The sequence below is a fragment of the Saccopteryx leptura genome, chromosome 11 (assembly GCF_036850995.1).
Source record: "Saccopteryx leptura isolate mSacLep1 chromosome 11, mSacLep1_pri_phased_curated, whole genome shotgun sequence".
Lineage (NCBI taxonomy): Eukaryota > Metazoa > Chordata > Mammalia > Chiroptera > Emballonuridae > Saccopteryx > Saccopteryx leptura.
Genome location: NC_089513.1, coordinates 16,010,010 through 16,029,358, shown reverse-complemented (window position 1 = coordinate 16,029,358; position 19,349 = coordinate 16,010,010). Strand labels below are relative to the sequence as shown.

The 19,349-nt window shown below is 41.3% G+C and overlaps 1 protein-coding gene across 17 annotated transcripts in view; it reads right to left on the bottom strand.

The window, feature by feature from the left end:
* TCF4 (transcription factor 4) overlaps positions 1 to 19,349 on the bottom strand; it is a 368,508-nt gene that overhangs the window by 167,477 nt on the left and 181,682 nt on the right. For 15 of the 17 annotated variants that reach the window (XM_066353366.1, XM_066353376.1, XM_066353369.1 and 12 more), the window contains one exon: positions 16,961 to 17,025. In XM_066353366.1, coding sequence (XP_066209463.1) covers positions 16,961 to 17,025 — 65 coding nt within the window. Of the gene's footprint in view, positions 1 to 15,118; positions 15,139 to 16,960; positions 17,026 to 17,131; positions 17,151 to 19,349 lie in introns of those variants that run through there. The other 2 variants (XM_066353382.1, XM_066353384.1) reach the window with 2 other exon arrangements.

The following is a 19,349-nucleotide window of genomic DNA, read 5'->3' as shown; positions in this document are numbered from 1 at the left end:
AGGCCTCCATGCCTAAACTAAAACCTACAGAAGGCTCTTGTAAAAGCATCTTGAAAAGACTTCTGAAGAGTGGAAAGATTAGATAGGGTGAGGGTCCTTCATCTTTCAAGAGTTAAAAAAGTTGGGATTCAAGGCCTTGGCGCTCTGCTCCAGCTCAGGGAGCCATAGAGGCACCCCCAGTTGGCAGAGCCCGGGGCCAGGCCCTCGCTGCAGGGCGTCCACGTGGTCACTGCCTTCTAGGTCATCCCTAGAAGACAGAGCTGTTTTTCTTTGAAAGATATGTAAGAAGCAATTCAATCTCTGGCTGCAGTCATGACTGACAAGCAGGGGCAGTGCCAGGACAGAGTCCCAGCCACTGTCTCTCCAGCACCAACACCCACCCTCACCCATCAACCAGCAGGGCAGGCCCTGCCTCCAGCCAGCTGCCAGGCATCTCAGGGAGTACGTGGGTCCCACCCAGGGATCCCCATGGCAGGGTTGAATGGCCAGGTCACCAGCATGCCAGGCCAATGGTTGAGTTAGTTCCTAAGAGCCTGGGACACCCTTACTCCCTCCTCCGCCCAAACTCTTAAAGCTGTATTGTCATCCACACAGACCCTGTTCAGGGACGCCAACGTCACACAGTGCTGGCGTCCTCTGAGAGCGCTTCAGCTCCTCAACACTGTCCCAGCTAAGACAAAAATGGGTACCTTCGGACTGAAAGCCTCTTCCTTCTCATGAACTCTTTCCTAAGCGTAAAAATCCAAGCACAGGCCCTGGCCAGTTGGCTCAGTGGTAGAGCGTTGGCCTGGCGTGCAGGAGTCCCGGGTTTGATTCCCGGCCAGGGCACACAGGAGAAGCGCCCATCTGCTTCTCCACCCCTCCCCCTCTCCTTCCTCTCTGTCTCTCTCTTCCCCTCCAGCAGCCAAGGCTCCATTGGAGCAAAGTTGGCCCAGGCGCTGAGGATGGCTCCATGGTCTCTGCCTCAGGCACTAGAATGGCTCTGGTTGCAGCAGAGCAACGCCCCAGATGGGCAGAGCATCGCCCCCTGGTGGGCATGCCGGGTGGATCCCGGTCGGGTGCATGCAGGAGTCTGACTGCCTCCCCATTTCCAGCTTCAGAAAAATACAAAAAAAAGAAAAAAAAAAATCCAAGCATAACTGACATAATTACTCAGTCCAGTGTCAATTTGCGATGTGTAATTTTATGGTTTTCTTAAACCTCATCAGCACTGAGTATTTTCTGACATTTGGTACAGTCTTTAATTTTTAGTTAAAAAAGCAATGCTACTGAGAGAGAGAGAGAGAGAGAGAGAGAAGGAAAAATCAAAACAAAGGAGTATGTTGAGGAAAAAGAAAAGGTATTTTGCACACACATGACCACCAAGGAGGCCCCCGCAGGCAGGCCTTTCCTCCACACGCACACCTTTAGAACAGGGATGAGGGCGGCTCAGGGACGGCTGTGTCACCCGTATTCTTCTCCCCAGCTGGGTCTCTAACGGGGAGGGGGTCAGCCCTGCCATGCAGTCTCCAGTTCCCTGGGCGCTCCTGGGGGAGGACAAGTGGGTGCACTGAGGGAGGGGCATCAGAGAAGCTGAGAGGTTTGGGTTGGCCCCATCATGGGGGCTAAGGGACACTGGCTTACCACCTTACACGTCTAACCTTAGAGCCCCTAGTCCCCAGACCCCAGCTTGATGCTAGGACAGGCAACGGAAGGAGGCGACCCTGTCCACAGAGCAGGAAGAAAGAGCCGGGGCTGTGGGAGCGACAGGATCGGAGGCGGCCTGCCCACCCCTTCTACGGGAGAGTCCGGTCCAGGTTCTCACAGGACGCTGCTCTCGCAGCTCTGAGGTCTTCTTCTCTACATTCGTCCTGCATTTCTTCTCTCTTGAGAATATGGCATGTATGTGAGCTCTAGCTTGTGGCAAATGGACCTTCTAGAAATGGCATCTATGTATCATAACTAGAGAACTGACAGTCCCACTCCTCGGCCTGGGTCCAGTGTGGTTCTGACCAGACAGTGGAGACCTTGTCAGTCCTCTGGGGTGAGGAAGACAGATGGTCGAGCTCGCTGCAGCTCCACGACGGCTGCCCGACACCCAGTCTCCACACTGCTTCTTAGTTCTTGTAAAGCCTTTACATATTTAGGGAGCTTTTTCATCAAAATATTCTGGAAATGGCTAGAGGCTCAGATACATTAACGATGTCTGCACACATGTGCTTTTTATCCAAGCCTGCAGCTCCTGGTCACCGAGGTAAACAGTGTTATCAGTGATTATTATGGATATAGTCAAGTATATTTCATTCCTGTCATTTATGAGCACTTGTGTCCCAGATTTTGTCACTTTGGCAACCTCTTGAGACAACATTTTTCCAGTGTTACAATGACATTTCAAAAACTCAGTATTTACAACCAAAGGATACCCTCTGGCTCTGTGACAATGCACTCAGTAGTGCCCGAACAAAGGGACACTCGCTTAGAAATTTCTTCAGGATGCATTTCCTGCTGCTTCGGGCTATTGCTTCATGGTCTGGGGTAGTCCTGTGTTCTCTGGAATTAAGAGGTGACAAAGACATCTAGGAACAGTGTCAGCATTACAGGCTACTGGAATCTGAACTGTTTGGTGGCTTGGTGTGAGCCCATGTGAGTGAGGTCCGCAGTGTGAGACCGATGAGTATCTTAATAGCTCTGAGCCTCAGTTTTCCATCTGCTACAAAGTGACATTGGGCACCAGGTGTTGTTTAGGTACCTTCTTACTCTAGAATTCTATCCTGAAGAATTTCAACATCATAAACCAAAGCTAAACACACGATTAACCCTTTTCCATGCCTTACCTCAAGGTTCTAAGAAAAAGAATCACGTGGAGGAAACATGAAGGAAATCATGGTCTGCTCAACTCGCCTGCCTCCTCCCTGTCCCTACGCACCCACCGGCACGCCAGACACGCCAGGCAGAGTGAGGGAGGGTGCCGCCCAGGGGCGGGATGCAGTTGACATTACACTTCACTCTGAGCTTCAAGGCCTTTTTTTCCCAGGGAACCGCGGTTCGTCATTACCACGGTCCTTTCAGTCCAGTGTAGTCGTGACAGGTAACCGATGACGTAGGGAAGATGCACCATGTTGTATGTGATTTATAGTTTCTTATGGGAAACATTTAAAACACTTTCTTTATGGCTCTCTAATGGCTGTGCTCTTGCTACACAGATTGCTGGGCTCCTAGGATGCTCTTCAGAAACAGGCTTTCTCAGCGACAGGAGAGCTCAGTAAGCAGGATGAGCCCCAGGTAACAGAGAGAAGAGTGCTGGAACCATCTAGGAGAAGACTGCAGGTTCTCTGCTTTGATAAAAAAGCTTCACCGACTTTATCCAGAGTAGAAAAGTGATAGCTACGATGATAAATCTGAAGCCCTAGTCCATTTCTGCCACTTATTGACAAAATTGCTCTGAGTCTGTTTCATGATCAGTAAAATGAGGATTAAAAATAAGTCCCACCTAACTGAGTCACTGGCATAATTAATTTAAGAAATTTGCATAAAAGTGCTTAAATGTAAGTTATTTGCTCACAAGTTATATAATTTGCTACTGTAGGTGACTCGTTGACTCATCCACCCACTGACTCAAGGGAACAGTCACTGAACGACCCCTGTGCGGCACTGGGCTAGAGAGGACGGGCTTACGCCTGGGCCTTTCCTGGCTGTAGAGTGTGACAACTATTAGGATAGAGAAGTGTGCCACAGGCCACCTGTGCATAGAAGAAAGCCACCTAGTTCCGGCCTGATCATGACATCAAGGGTCCCCCAAGGAAATGCATGAGCTGAATCTTGGATGAAGAGTGCGAGCGATCTGGTAAAGGAATGTGCGAGAAGGGGAGGCAGGATGAAGACCTTGCAGGCCAATGGAAAGGCTCTTGGGAAGACAGAGAACCACAAAAAAGCCCTCAAGGGAAGTACAAGCAGCTCAGTATGGCACACGGGATGTGAGTGGTGGGTCTGAAGAACAGGTGGGAAGCCATGACAGGGACCGCACGTGGAGGGATGCTAAGCAAGGCTGTCACCAGGTTTGTGGAGATCACTCCATGACCCACAGTGAGGGAGAAAGCGGGTGGAGGGAAGCAGAGATCAAGACAGCGACAGCAGTGACTTGGAACGTGGGGTCAGGGCAGATAATACTGGCATAAAAAGGAGAACTGATAAAATCTGAAAACCAAGGGCTTATGGAAGGAGAGGGACAGGACAATCTCAGATGGTGTCTGGAGTCAGTCACCAAGTCAATGGACACAGATGAATGAACTAATCCAGAGAGGAAGTACAGTCAATAAAATTCAAGGTCAAAAGCACAATACTTTAGATGAATTACACAATTGGTAATTGCCAATTTTTACTTTAGCCCCATAAAAATACACCTAAATAGAGGTAAGACAGGAATATGAAAAGTTATGTTGTGAGAGTCCCAAATTAGGCAACTATACTATTAGCTCAAACCCTCTACCAGTGTAGTGATATCATGATCTTGAAGGTAGGACAAAGAATGCTATTTTGTAATAAATATTTACTGAACACACAAATGAAGGTGTGGTGGAATACATTATTGTCAAATGTACTGGAATGTCTGATTGCTGGTCGAAGTTCTACAGAGCAGACTTAATATGTCTGCCTTTTCTTTCTGCAGCAATACCTATAAATATGGTACCAAGTAACTAAGAGAGATAAATTAGATAGAACTCCACCGGACCATCCAATCTTGACAGCCTGGAGCTTCTGAAGACACACTGTCAAATTGTGGAGGAGAGCACAGTTCCCTAGGACACAATGAGATGAAGCTTGGTGATGAGGTCTGGAATACAGAGACTCTGGAGTCTAAGAACGAGAGAGTGGATGTGTTATTTGCAAAGGGAATAGAGAATAAATTCTAAAAATCCAAGAAGAACCCCTTCCCCACACACAACACCTCAAACATAAATATTCTTTCCATCTACAAGAATGGCAGCCAGGACTTGCACTCTGCAAACAAATCCAAGCAAATTCTACTTGTAAGCCAAGTGAGAGTGAGACTAAGAATAGGTCCATAGTAGTGACTTCTCTTTCATTGAGACAGTTAAATGACAGAGATGCAGAAAGACTCCTTAAGGGACAAAGATCAGTAGTAGCAGCTGTTGACATTCTTCTTTGCCACATGTCACTGTCCATAGCAGATCTTCAACCACGACTGATGTTGTATTGTACCAGTCATCCTACACATGACAGTTCTGAGTTGCAGAGCTCAGTAAGACAAACAGACTTCACTGTTAAAAGTACTGGTAATAGGTATTTTCACAGGAATGACTCATACCCAAGGGAAGAATGTTCAGTGGACAGTGCTTCAAAAGAGTGAGATGGCCTAAATTAAGTTGTACCCCAATTTGTGCAAGAGTTGTGCTCAAAAAGTTTTTCTAGAATTTAGAATGTTTTCCTACTGACAAAAAGCTTATAAAGTTGAAATCTAAGATCTTGAATGCTGCTTCTCTTTGGGTTTTGGATCCGAGGTGAAAGCAATGACCCAATCTAGGATTCAGCCGTCTATCCCCACTCACCATTGAATCCTTATGAACCATCGAGGGGCACAAATGTCATCACTGATTACAGACAGAGCCTAAACTCACAGGCCCAAGTGGAACCAAATGGAAACTGATTCTAATTCAAATTCTTACCAAAAAAGAAAAGTCATCATTTAAACATGCGACTATTTTTAATCCTGACTGGTGATCAATAACACTACTTGATAGTCTCTCTTCTCTACAGCAACTATGACTTTACATTTATCTGTGACTGTATCCTGTGAAAGCATCTACTTTTCGACTGTCATCAAAGTTATCTATTTTCCATGTCTACACTTACTTCAGGAACAGGGACCTGTCTCTTATTCCTTTAGTCCATTTGCATACAGCCCTTCAGAAAAGCACATTCTTCTTTCTAAGAAACTACGTACTTTCACATTCTCCCAGAAGGGTAAATAACTTTCTTTCTAACCATATATCTTGTCTTTGGATTTTTCTAGAGTAATATAAAGCAAATTTACAAGCTTTTTTACTTAGCTGAATTACTGTAATACTGGCACAATTAACTTATTATGACAGCTATATAGGCCCTGGCCGATTGGCTCAGTGGTAGAGCATTGGCCTGGTGTGCAGGAGTCCTGGGTTTGATTCCTAGCCAGGGCACACAGGAGGGGTGCCCATCTGCTTCTCCACCCCTCCCCCTCTCCTTCCTCTCTGTCTCTCTCTTCCCCTCCCGCAGCCAAGGCTCCACTGGAGAAAAGTTGGCCCGGGCGCTGAGGATGGCTCCATGGCCTCTGCCTCAGGCACTAGAATGGCTCTGATTGCAACAGAGCGATGCCCCAGATGGGCAGAGCATCGCCCCCTGGTGGGCATGCCGGGTGGATCCCCGTCGGGGGCATGCGGGAGTCTGTCTGACTGCCTTCCTGTTTCCAACTTCAGAGAAATACAAAAAAATAAAAATAAAAAAGAATAAAAAAAACAGCTATTTAGACACTCTACATACTTTAGTGAGAATAAGATTATGATCAGAAATATTTTTATCTCACCGAATATTTTACTACTATTCATGTTTAGATAAAAATTTTATAGATCTTCATAATTGACCTAATATTCAACACAATGTAAACGTTAAGGTAAGGGGTTTAATCCAACAGGAATCCACTTACACATGCTTGTGTGATATACTAAATCCCTCTCCCTGCTATTTCCCATCTGCCATTATGGTGCTCAGATAGTTCTCAAAGAAGCTTGTGAAACTCTCTTTCAAAGCACAAGATGAGTTAAGATTTTGATCCTGGCTTTGGAATCTTTATGTCTATTTAATAATCGGTGAAGAATTAAAGCTACATTCTTGGGTCCTTTCCTCTGACTTCATCCAGTGTTCATCGTAGCCTCACTCTCAATATTTCCTTCACAAAGCTTGCATGGCATTTTTTTTAAATATGTAAAGGTAGGGGTAAAAAGAAAACAAAAGTAGGAGTAAATAAAAGTGACTTATCAAAGTATGAGAAAAGCTAGTTACTTGGCTAAAGAGAAATAACATATTTAGTGATTTGTAGTATAAGAATAAAATGAACTCCCTGGGTCTCAGGAGATCTGTGATATGATCTTTGCAAAAGGTAGCTTACCAATTTAATGGAGGTAGAAGTTATTTAATTTTTTTTTACAGGTATAGTTTTCAATAAAACTACATATGCCTATAATACTGCAATGGCAGATGTGTCTCGATTATTAGAGGTGGGCTCCAGGGAATACATACAATGGATCTTGAAATCTGTAAGCAGCTGTTGGGGGGGGGAGCTGAAATGATGGGGGAGGGCACTGTACTACACACACATGTTCCTTAAGTGCAGCAATGTTTTGTTACTTTACTGCAGGTGTATTACAGAGATGAAATTTAATAACTTACTGTATACAATATCAATAAAACTGAAAAGATGCAGTGCCCTGCTGTTCCTCATCACGATGCAAATGAGCTCGGATTATTCTACGTACATGCACAGTCAACCCCCGACACACAGAGACCCCCATATCTCGAGCTCTAGTGGATGGTCACTGCTTGAAAACCTCAATGATGTTATTCTTTAATTACTTTCTTATCACTGAATTGTCATTATCCCAAATTCACATGAACGTGGCTTTGAGGTGGGTTGAAAAGTTGACAATAAGATATACCTGGTTATTTTTTTAAAATGTCATAAAAGCCTTCACTAGAAAATGTCTTTTGAAAAGAGAGGCTAATGGAATCAGGGGATACATAGATTTTATTAAGTACCGTAATATAACAGGGATGATGTACTCTATTCAACAAAACCCAGGGACAGGCCAGGCTGGAGATGCTACCCCACCAAAATTTGACTTATCCCTTTATTAAGTACTAAAATGTCTGACAAAAATATGTGTCATTCTATGCAAAAACTTTTGTGGGTTAGAAATGCTAAAGCAAATGAGCCAGGCATTCTTGCTGGATTTCTTCAACTACCTCAACTATTAGATAGTAAATAACAAACTGAACAGAAAAGTCACGCTTCAGGAAGCTCAGCTTATCCGTGAGTGAAGGCACTGTGAGGACATCCAGGAACCCTCCAGGATGGCCTTCTTCAAGTCTAAGCAGGTCACTACTATCTAAAGCAGGTTACTACTAGCAGACTCAGTATCTGTTCCTTCCTACCATATTTATTTCTAAACCAATAAAGTGGTTTCATTGGTACCTTGCCATGCTTGCATAATTTTAACTTTGGGTTTCAGTTTTGAGAGTTTCAGGAAGACATTTTCTTAATGTGAAATCATTTCAAGCATAATTGCAGGCAAAGGAATACATATTTCTGCCATTTCATATTAAAAAGATTTCCTGACATTGAATTGTGTGTTTTCTTTCTTATGGAAAAAAGATAGAAGGGTATATAAATGTCTACACAAGTGGCTGTATTTCAACATTACATTTTATTAAGTGTACCTCAATGTTAAATCAGTTGTTTATTTAGTCATTATTTCCCCCTTCCTCTTTACATATCAAAATTTTAAAAATAAACTGTAGTCCTAATTGCTAATAGTTATTAAAATCTCTGAATACGTTTTATAAGAAAAGAGAAGTTAATCCCAAGATCCTGGTGAAATTTCAATTTGGATACAAGGACTCCATTTCTTTGGTGTCTCATAAAAATCACCTCAAAGCCATTTCAATGGTTTTTATGCACTAGCTGTCTTGAACTGTTGGATAAAACATGCCTATGCTTCTAACACATAGTTGTCATTTTGTATATTTCACAAGTATGTAAAATGCCATCACCGAAAAAATTTTGGGTCACATTTAAGAGCCTGTGAATGGTATTGTTTCATAATTTCATTCTAAGTAGTTCTTTCATTTTTGGAAAAATAATTTGACCTATGATGAATCCAAATTCGTGTGATAGCAAACCATATTCTGCCCGCTTTGCACAAAAAGCAAGGCCAAAATATAATCTATACATTTTTATGAAAGTGTTTATGCTGTTGCTAAAATGTGAATTGGCATATTCTACCCCAGCCTTTTCACAGAAAATCTTCATTGGTTTTAATGAAATTACATATGCTAATTTTGAGGATGCTTCAGAATATATTATTCATATAGACACATGTATTTTATATTTTTAAAAGGGGAGACTGGGTGCTCAGGAGCAGCGTGGACGCCCTCTTCTATGCCTGCGGCACCAACTGTGCTCAAGGTCCTCGCCCACCCTGAGCAGACCTAAGAGAGGCTACTCTTTTCTCAGCACGATGTTAAGGCCTGAATTCTGCAGGGAGCCCAGAATTGACCAAAAGTGGTTTCCAGATGGGCTCTACTGCAGACTTCTGAGCCTAGAAACTCCATCTTGCGCTTGGGCAGTGAGAAACCCAAGTCGGAAGAGCATTGGCTTTAAAGGCAGATATTTTAGATCAAAGACTGACTCTGAAACTTACTTGGGTGAAATCTTGGGTCGATCTGTTTTACTTCTCTGAGCATCATTTTTGTTATTTATTTTCTTTTTAAAAAAATTTATTGATTGATTTTGAAGAAAGAGGAAGAGAGAGAAAGGTACATCAATCTGATCTTCTATATGCCCTAACCAGGGATCAAACCTGCAACCTTTGCACATCGGGATGATGCTCCACCAACCAAGCTATCTGGCTAGGGCTAAGCATCATTTTCTTAATTACTAAATTAGAATTATAATAGTAACCTGGAAGGTTTATACTGGCATTTAATATTATCTCCCCAGGCAACCTCTAGATCGAACTCATATTAACTTTGAGAAATTCACTCATTCTGACGTTCACTCATCAACCATGTCTGGGCTATGAGAGGACAAGGGGAAGGAATGGGAACTACTATCTCCTGACCCATGAGCCTTGATAGAGCTACTGCACAGAGCATCAGAACACCCACTAGACTCAAGCAGCCAGCCTCTGATGGTCAACCCTGCGAGCTCTTGCAGAAAAATTTCTAGAATACTGAGGCAATATGAGAACCTACAGAAACACCAGTGCTTATGGCAAAACTAATCTGCTAGGGGTGCAGAGATTGTCACAAAGTTTCAAATTTCAGCAAAAAAAAAAGGAAGAAAGAAAAAGAAAAGCTTTTCTGAACATTAGCCTGAACCATAGCTATTTTCATATGAATATATCTTAAAAGATTTGAAGAAGCTTTTAATGCTTGCAGCATCTTCTAGGTAAGGGATAATATTTAACGCAAGCATTATTAACATTACCCTTGTATATATATATATGAAGCATTTATTTAAGTGGACATGCCAAAATGAACAATGATAGAAAATTCTTTACAGAAGAATGTCAGTTATAAATGTAGAAGGAATGATGGAGTTTTAAAACTTTTCAGGCAAGCAGCACTGATGCAAACTAAAACCAGGCAACTTTTACCAAGTGATTAAAGTTAGCATCGCCAATAGCAACATTAACATTATATGCCTCCGGATGGAATGCAATGTGAAGCACATAGCATCATCTATGAAATAAATAAGCAGGCCAAAAATGTTTTAACTTTCATCTAAATAAGCCTTTAGAAGTAATTTTCAAATTATAGGCAAGACAAGTGATAGAGTAACAACCTAAACAGCACTACAAAGAAATAAACCATAATTCTAGAAGTGGGGATATTGTTCAAGACAACTGACCTAATCTCTTTAAAAGAAATAATATATTTTTAAAAAATTACAGGCACTATTCTAGCATAAAAGAAATTATAAAGAGACAAAGAAACCAAATGCTATGCATAAATAAAACAAACCCACCCAAAAGCTATTAAAAACACCTTTATGAAACAATTAAAGAAATCTTAACAGATACTAGGTATTAAATTAGGAAACTAATGTTACTTTCATTAGGAGTGGTAATAGTAGTTTATTTAATTAGGCAAGTGTTCTTAAGTTTAAAAGATTAATAACGTCCTGGCCGGACAGCTCGATTGGTTAGAGCTTTGTCCAAAGTGCAGAGGTGGCCAGGCCAGTCCCGGGACAGGGCACCTGCAGGAGCAGGTCTGTGTTCTTGCCTTTCTCTCTCTTTCTCTATCTCTTCCTCTTGCTCTAAAAATCAATACATTAAAAAAATTTTAAGATATTAATAAAAAAATCTACAGGTGAAATTTTAGATATTTCATTTAAAAATGATTCATATAAATAAAATATATATAAATGTATACATACACAAACATGAAGCAAATGTAACAAATATTAACCACTCTTTAAGCAGTGAGTACACCCACTTCATTTTATTGTTTTTACAACTTTTGTAAGTATTTAAAAATGTATACTATGAGATTTATAAATATTTAATTAGATAAATGAAGCTTGATCCTCCTCTTAATGTCCAGAAAACTACTGGTGCAAACCAAAGGGAAGGTGTCCAAGAAAGAGTTGCCCTTCATTTTTCTGTCAACAGTACCTAACCTGTAGTGCCTATCACATCTTTAGAGGGCCAATAAATATTTGCTAAGCAATGTAATAAAAGAATAGCTCGTTTGCTCCTGTGGTAGGTGCTGGTGGCTGTTAGGAGAGGGTACCCACAGCCATGTCCCCAAACGTGCTGCTGCCCGAAAAACAGGGCTCAGGGCCAGAGTCACACAGCACACTGCAAACTAGACCATCTAAAATTTGAAACTATCCTAATTTCAAATTGTCTGTCCCACTGTCCTCCCTGGTACATTCAGAAACACCGGGCCTGGATTCTGACCTTCGGTTTCAACAACACAGCTACAAGAAGAAACATAGAACACTTGGAATGTTCAGGTCAGAACAGTGAACCCTTGAAAGTGCGTGACAAGAGCCTCTCAACGACAGGACCTCAGTGTCATTCCAGGGTCTGCACAGTAAGTTAGAAGAAAGGCTTCCGAAGAACTTTTTTTTTTAGAAAGTAGGATTTTCTGGTTTTGGAGGTATGAAAATGACTCACTACCAGGTTCTTATACATCGTTATTCAGACTTCCCTCTTGAAATGATTCCCAAGAGGGATGCTGGGGAAAAATAACTTAGGTCTTAACCCTCAATGTGCTGGGCACAGTCCACACCGTACAAGGTAAAGCCGTCATGGCCCCGCCTTCCAGGACTTGACGGTCCTGGTGGAAACCAGAATTCAACAAACACGAGAGATGGCGAATTAAGAGAGTGGCAGGAAGTGGAGGAGGGCGCTGGGGAAGCACACTGCCCCTCCACCCCCAGTCACGGTGAGCCGGCCGCGAAGAGCGCCGGCCCTGGACCCAGCACTTCCCACCGCCACCACCACTTCAGCCTACTGTCACATCAAAAACAAAACGTATTTCCGCTTTCACTAGACCTAAACAGCCACTTTCATAAAAGGAGACAAAACACTGTATGCTTTTTTGCTCAGATCCTTTCTATTTTGACTTCAGATAAGAAAAAACTTAAAGGGGCCAATAGTTTTAGAATTAAGCAATCTGTAATTCTTTTGTATCAAAAATAAAAACCGTGAAAGAAAATATGTATTTTTTTGATATATTTTTTTAATTAATTTTACTAGGGTGACATCAATAAATCAGGGTACATATGTTCAAAGAAAACATGTCCAGGTTATCTTGTCAATCAATTATGTTGCATACCCATCACCCAAAGTCAGATTGTGCCCCTCCCCCTCCCCCTTTTTCTCCCCCCCCCCCCCAACCACCACACTCTTATCAATGTCTCTTAGTCTCGTTTTTATGTTCCACCTATGTATGGAATAATGCAGTAAATATACAGATTTGTTTCAGGACCAACTCCACGTTTAATTCCAATGAATCAGAAATGCCCTGGTTGAGGAAGCTAAACTGAATACAGAGAAGACCCCTCTCTTCTACAGCTTCCGAGTTAATGAATTCGGCCAAGGCACTCGAGATCAGGCCTAATTCTTAAATCCTGACGGTTTTAAGATATACACATCAGCACAGTCTTAGTTGATTACTTGAGAAAGAAAAAGAATGTGGATGAGGTTATAGCCTTGAACTTCATGAGAGAAAACAAGTTATGAACTAGGACGTCCAGTTGTGGGATTTTGTCTCAAGATCCTAAGGTATCTTCCTGATTTTTAGCATTATCAGTAATCCTCACTGCCTGATAAATGAAGTGCATATGCAATCTATTTCTGTGGCTTAAATAACTAAACGAAGGCAAGAAGTCTAGAAGCTTTTTCAAGGTCAGCGGCAACACCGATTTTGAACACACATATTTAAAATAGAGTCCATTCCTAAAGAATGTTCTAGATCATCACCAAACCCAGTTGCACCTTAGAATCACCTGGGGGTCAGAAAAGCAAAGGCCTATCTTATAAGATTCTAACTTAGTCTCAGACAAGGCCTGGCTTTCCATCTCTCCCTCTCCCTCTTCCTCTCTCTCTCTCTCTCTCTCTCTCTCTCTCACACACACACACACACACACACACACACACACACACACCTTGGTCAGGCAATAATAATGAAACCACTGCTTTAGACTTGGCCATATCCCCAAACGAAAAGACAAACAACTCCTGATAATCAATGCCGAATTTCCACTTAAGGGGAAAACTTCTGCCATATAACAATCGTTTGTGTTGAAATCATCATCTCCATTCAAAAACAGAAGATCTCAGCAAGATTAAAAAAAAAAAAGTTTGCAATCGCCAAACATTTTCTTCAAAGCAGCAAAAGTGGCCAAAAGCAAAGGGCCTTATTTTTTCTTTTGTCTTCTGTAGTGATGCCCATTTGGTATATTGGTTATTGGTTATCTATCATTTTAAGGTTGGAATAAATCTTGAGAAAAACTTTATTTCCGCTCATTTTCATTTCTGTCAGACTTTCCATTATAAATTTTATTTTCTCTGCCAGTAAAAGTAGTATGAGGTTGCAATTTGGCAAGAACATTTTAAGTCTGGGTGTGATTTCCGTACCCCAATTTGATTTAAATCAGTTTTGCCATATTTAGTGAGAGCTAAAAAAAAAGTCCTTTTAGTCGCTTTTTTTTTTCTTTTGGGTCATTTTCTACATACGATTTCAAAAGTCTGAAAAGTCACCATGTTTATTTATTTTTGATAATTTTATGTAGAAATGAATTAATAAACTCCTATTATCCCATACTATTTTTCATGAAAACGACTTAATTGACAATAAAGAACTTGCTGACTTTTGTTTTTCAGCTAAAATATAGACTTTTTTTGAAAGCCACATGTCTATGACTATTACTGTTAAATCCTCAAGAGAAACATAATAGACAGACACCCACATCCATACACACACACGATTTTTAACCTGATGCATTTTTGAAACAATATACATTTCTCCCAGGACAACATTTTACTACCTGTTGCTCACCACCAGCATTTCTCGACAGCAAACAAAAGGCCACTGGGACCTGAGTAAGCAAGTTCACGTGGAACAGTGCTCATCCTAGAAGTCCACAGGATCCTGTTCTAACACAATAAAGCAGCTTCTGGAGCGCCTCAGGGCATATCATCTAAAGGTTTTTCATCCAGCGGCTCTGTAATGGAGTAGACAGGAGAGAAAACAAAAGCTCCCTCTCCATGGGAGTCACTCACCTTGCCACACAGTGGGGAATCATTTCAGCTGTGATCTGCTATTTAGACCTGAAGCCTAGGATAGGGGGATGCTGCCTCTCTTTTTGGTTTGCATGGCTGGGGTGGGAGACAGGGATTCAAAACACAATTCGGTACCAAGGAGACTCATTCACTGGAAGACACACTATGGTATGTTCTCTTCTCAAATTTCACAGAAAGCAGAAATTCATCATATGTATATTTTTCATCTCTAGCCCCTGTTTCCTCAAACAGAAAATTTCCAGAGTTTTGCTCTTTTATTTATCCGTAAGCAATCACACTGGATACTGCTGAGACTGGGCTGAGCAGCACAGAGACAGCGCTCGCAGACTCACAACCAGGAAGCAGAAATAAGAATGAAAGCATCTACACTCCGCATCTATGTTATGAAGACTTTTTAAAGAAAACACACATGCAATCATAATCCTGTCCCCAACAGAATCTGCCTGGACATAAATGTCACAAAACAAATCTCCCAAGGCCCAGAAATCCAGCCATCACACACCAGTCCGTCCACCTCTATACTCCACCCTCTGCCCCCTTCCACTTCTCACCTTGTGTTTGCCAAAAAAATTAACTTCAGTTTCACCCGAGGGAAGAATTTCCCACACACCGAGGGAGGGTCAGTGTCCCAGCACACACACAGACAGACTCACACGGTCTGGGTGATGCTTTCACAAGTTAAGGGACCTCGCGCTTACTCAGCACAGGAAATCTTTGTGTCTGTGAGGAATCACGCCAATTCCTATTAGTAAGAAAGGATACCAGGGCGAGGAAGCCTCTTCTCTCATTGACCAGAAAAAGAGGCCCAGCAAAAACAGAGACCTCTGCCATGACCATCCGTAAAAAGGAAGGATGTTGTCAACTTTCTTCTCCCCCAAACTCTGACAACCTCTGCCTTGACCCTCACAAGCCAGATACACAGGAACAGGCTCTTCTGCAAGGACCGGGAGCTTACACCAGAGACTCGGCACCAAGGGGTGTCGCCCGAGCTATCTACCCCGAACATTTCCACTCACATTCCAAAGATGTTTCCGTTGCACTGGAATGGCTGTAAATTTCTTTCCTGCAGAATTATTTTCCAAACAAACTGCCATGAACTGTACCCTGCAGCTTGTGCAGCAGGAGTTCCCAACCAAGCACCATTCACCTCATCACGACAAATCTTTCAGATGCTGAATATGACTACACCGGTCCTGGGCCAAAGGAGTCAACTTTAAAAATGCAAATACATCCAGGGGAAAAAAACACTCCGCCAGACTTCCACCTTTAGTGATCTATAACCGATACAAAAAGGAACCTGGGCTCTGTTTGATTACTAACACTGCTTGCTTACATTTCTTAGGATCTATTAAACAGTTGCTTTAAACGTGTCTAATAGATGATTTTTTTTCCATTTCATTAAAGGAAATGGGAGGGCAAGAGGGTTCAAGAGAACAAGCATTCCTTTTCCAACACAAAAAGAACATACGTCTGTTTGGGTGAATAATAAAACAGTAGAAAGCTTTGACTATTAAAGAGATAATTAAATTCTACCAAGAGTTTTCCAAAATAAGAAACCAATGCACTGATAAAAAGAAAACCTAAGTCTTAAAAAATATATATTTAAAACATATGATTAATACTGGTACTGAAAATAAAAAGAAAGCATCTATAAAATCTCAATTCTCTTGAAACAAAGCTTACACTTTTGGCTACTGATAGTATTTTTAGAACTGGGCTTTCTCTGGAGAGTTAAAAGTATGCAAATGCACAGTACACAGAGACACAAACACACACATGCTATACCTTTGTTTTACACTGGCATTTTATTATTTAATTAAAGTACTCTTATTTTTCTAGCTCACGCATGCTTCCCCTGAGACGGCTTTGCTGTTAGCCTGCTGGCCTTGACTTCCAGCCAAAAACAATTCAGAAACAAAAAGGGACAACAAATCATATTTTCACAGACATTTTTATCCCTCAATACAACCCTGTTTTCACACAACATCATACAGCCCCTATGAAAACTATAATTTAGGGCAAGAGCTACCCAAACCCAAGGTTTGATGCACGGCTGCATGAAGTATTTCCAGTATAAGAAATTCTTAAGTTCTTAATTGCAAATAAACTCTTTTGCTAGAACCACTTTAACTGACATCGCTGGTTTGCAAACAGTGCCATTGGTATCGGCTGATGGATTAAAAAATAAAAACGAGCCAGAGAGTGCAGTCCTGACATGCCAGTACTAGACATGAGGAGTCTATTACTCCCAAGCTCTGTTACTTCATTACTCTTGAAAAGCAAGAGGCATCGGCAGACTTGCAGTGCATGTCTAAAAATGCAATATCAAATTCATAAAATAAACCCACCTACTAGGTTAATTCAACCCTTCCCCATGCGAGATTCTCACTTACCTGGTGGCAACCCTGTAAGTTTGATTCTCTCCCATAAGATGAATATGAGCCCCTTTCTGTTTTACCTGCCAAGAGAAACAACAACAAAAAAAAGTGTAAATTGTGTTTTTCTTTTTTAAAAAAATCCTCCAGGTAACAGACATCTACTTCTCTTCCCTGATGTTTACATACGTAAAGTAGGCACTACGGCAATGTATGCAAGCAGAGAGAGAACAGCACTTCCTCACGCTGGCTATGAGAAACTGGAAAAAAATATCCTTCATTCCTATTCTTAGCCAAACTGCTCCACACTTCCAAAAACTGTCATTCCAATGGCCTCCCCTTTCTCTAACAAACAAATTATCATTCCTTATTTTCACTTTTTTTCTCTCTCACAAAATTTAAACAATTTCATTTTTATTTACATAGCAGGCAAATTATCTATGTAATGACCCTCCTCTACTAATTCCCATTGATTATATTGACACTGAATGGTGAGGCCACAGCTAATCAATCAAGGCTTTCCAGATGGTGAATACAGCAAAGAAACTATTCAAAATTCTGAGACTCACTCTCTCTCTTTTTTTAACTCCCTTTCCCAGGAGTAAATTCCATCATGATCAAGATGATGATGAAGTTTACATTTGGAAAAGAAGGCTTTTGAAAAATTGCCCACTCTGAACCCAAGTTCAGATTCTACCAATAGACTCAGCAGGACATGGGATAATGGAATGTGAGTATCTTGTTCCAATTCTGACAACTCAGCTTTTATAGACAGAGATGTATCCAGCCTCATCTGAGGGTGAAATCAAGGCTGCTCATGTGTTTCTTTTAAAAGCATGGTTAGCCTGAATCATCAGCAAGGGAGACAATGGAAACATATTATAAGAGATCTAAGCAGTCGAGTTTAGTTAGCGACATAAGAAGTTATCATAGAAAATCGATCCATTCCAGTACATTAAAAAGGGCTAGTGATATGGCCAAAGTACCCAGAACACAAACCCCACACCACCTGAAACTGAGGGATATTCCTTTCTTGGAGACTACAGTTTTAAGAGACACTGTACTTTATACACTTAGGACTAGACTATTGTGTTTCCAATGGGAAAATGCAAAACTATATTTTGAGGGGCTGAATGGTATCCATCTAAAGTTTCCAACCCCCCACCCTTGAAATTTCCCCTCAACCCAGTTAACACGAATGCTAAAGTGACAGTAGTCATTTTTTGTTTTAGGTCAATGGCAATGCTATTTGTACATGCCTTTATGACAGCACACAAAGAATGCACCTTTAATAAACCTTCTCTCTGATCAAAAGTGCACCTTGTAGCTAAGTCACTACTATATGTACATAATAGATATTTTCAAAGAAAACCAAACATAAGTTTTAAAATTAACCTTTTCACACCCAGTATTAACTTTTCTGTTGATTTCAAACTTGGGAAAACATCCCCACCAATTTCTGGTATACTGTCCAGTGCAAAGTAGAAAATCAATGTCCACATCAGTTTCAATTCCAATGGAGCAGGACATTATTTCACAGGCTGTCAGTCTTAGAACAACTAAGAGAATAACTGTAATTGTATGAGGGTTTTACAGTGAAGAAAAGACTCATTTACTCGTCCAGCAGTGCAAATGGTCATACAGATGTATTTACTCTACTATGTAAGTCAAATATAACCTATAGATGCCCTTTAACTTCTCTTTATTGATATTATCAACAGAAAAGACTCGACCTTTATGAGCTATCTAATGACATGTCCTTCCTTAAGCTCTTGCATCTAAAAAGCTTCAATTCAACCATACCATAATCCACATTGACATAATATTCCCTTGTTTAGCAACTAGAAAGGTGGGTAGAGAGGTAGGTAAGTAGTCAGGCAGACAGAAAGATAGATGATAGATAGGTAAATAGATAAGGTAGAATGTGCTCTGACTTCCTAAGAAATTGAACATCGAGTGTCCTGTTTTGGTCATTTATAAAAATTGGATTGTAAAATACAATTTGAAGGAAAAAAGGCTATCTATTTTTCTCTCTGGAAGGACTTACTGAACCTATCCCCTATAGAATTTCACCACCTGGCATTATTTCCCAACTTGAGTCCAGTACACAGACCTCTCAGAGAGATGAATTTTTCTACCAGGATTTGTCTCGATTCATACATAAAAGTTAGAGCTATCCCTACCATTATTTTGAAGCTAGAAGGTCAGTGCAAATAGTAAATAGGAGAGAGGGAGGGAAAGAGAATAAATGGGAGAGAGAGAGGAGAGGAGAGCAATAAAGAGAGGGACAGTGGAATGGAAAAGCAAGGGAGGAGGAACGGAGAAGAGGAGGAGGGAGATGAGAAGAATATGAATTCATGCTGCACACAGTCCCCAAAGGACTGCGGGCTACATGGGCCCAGCATTC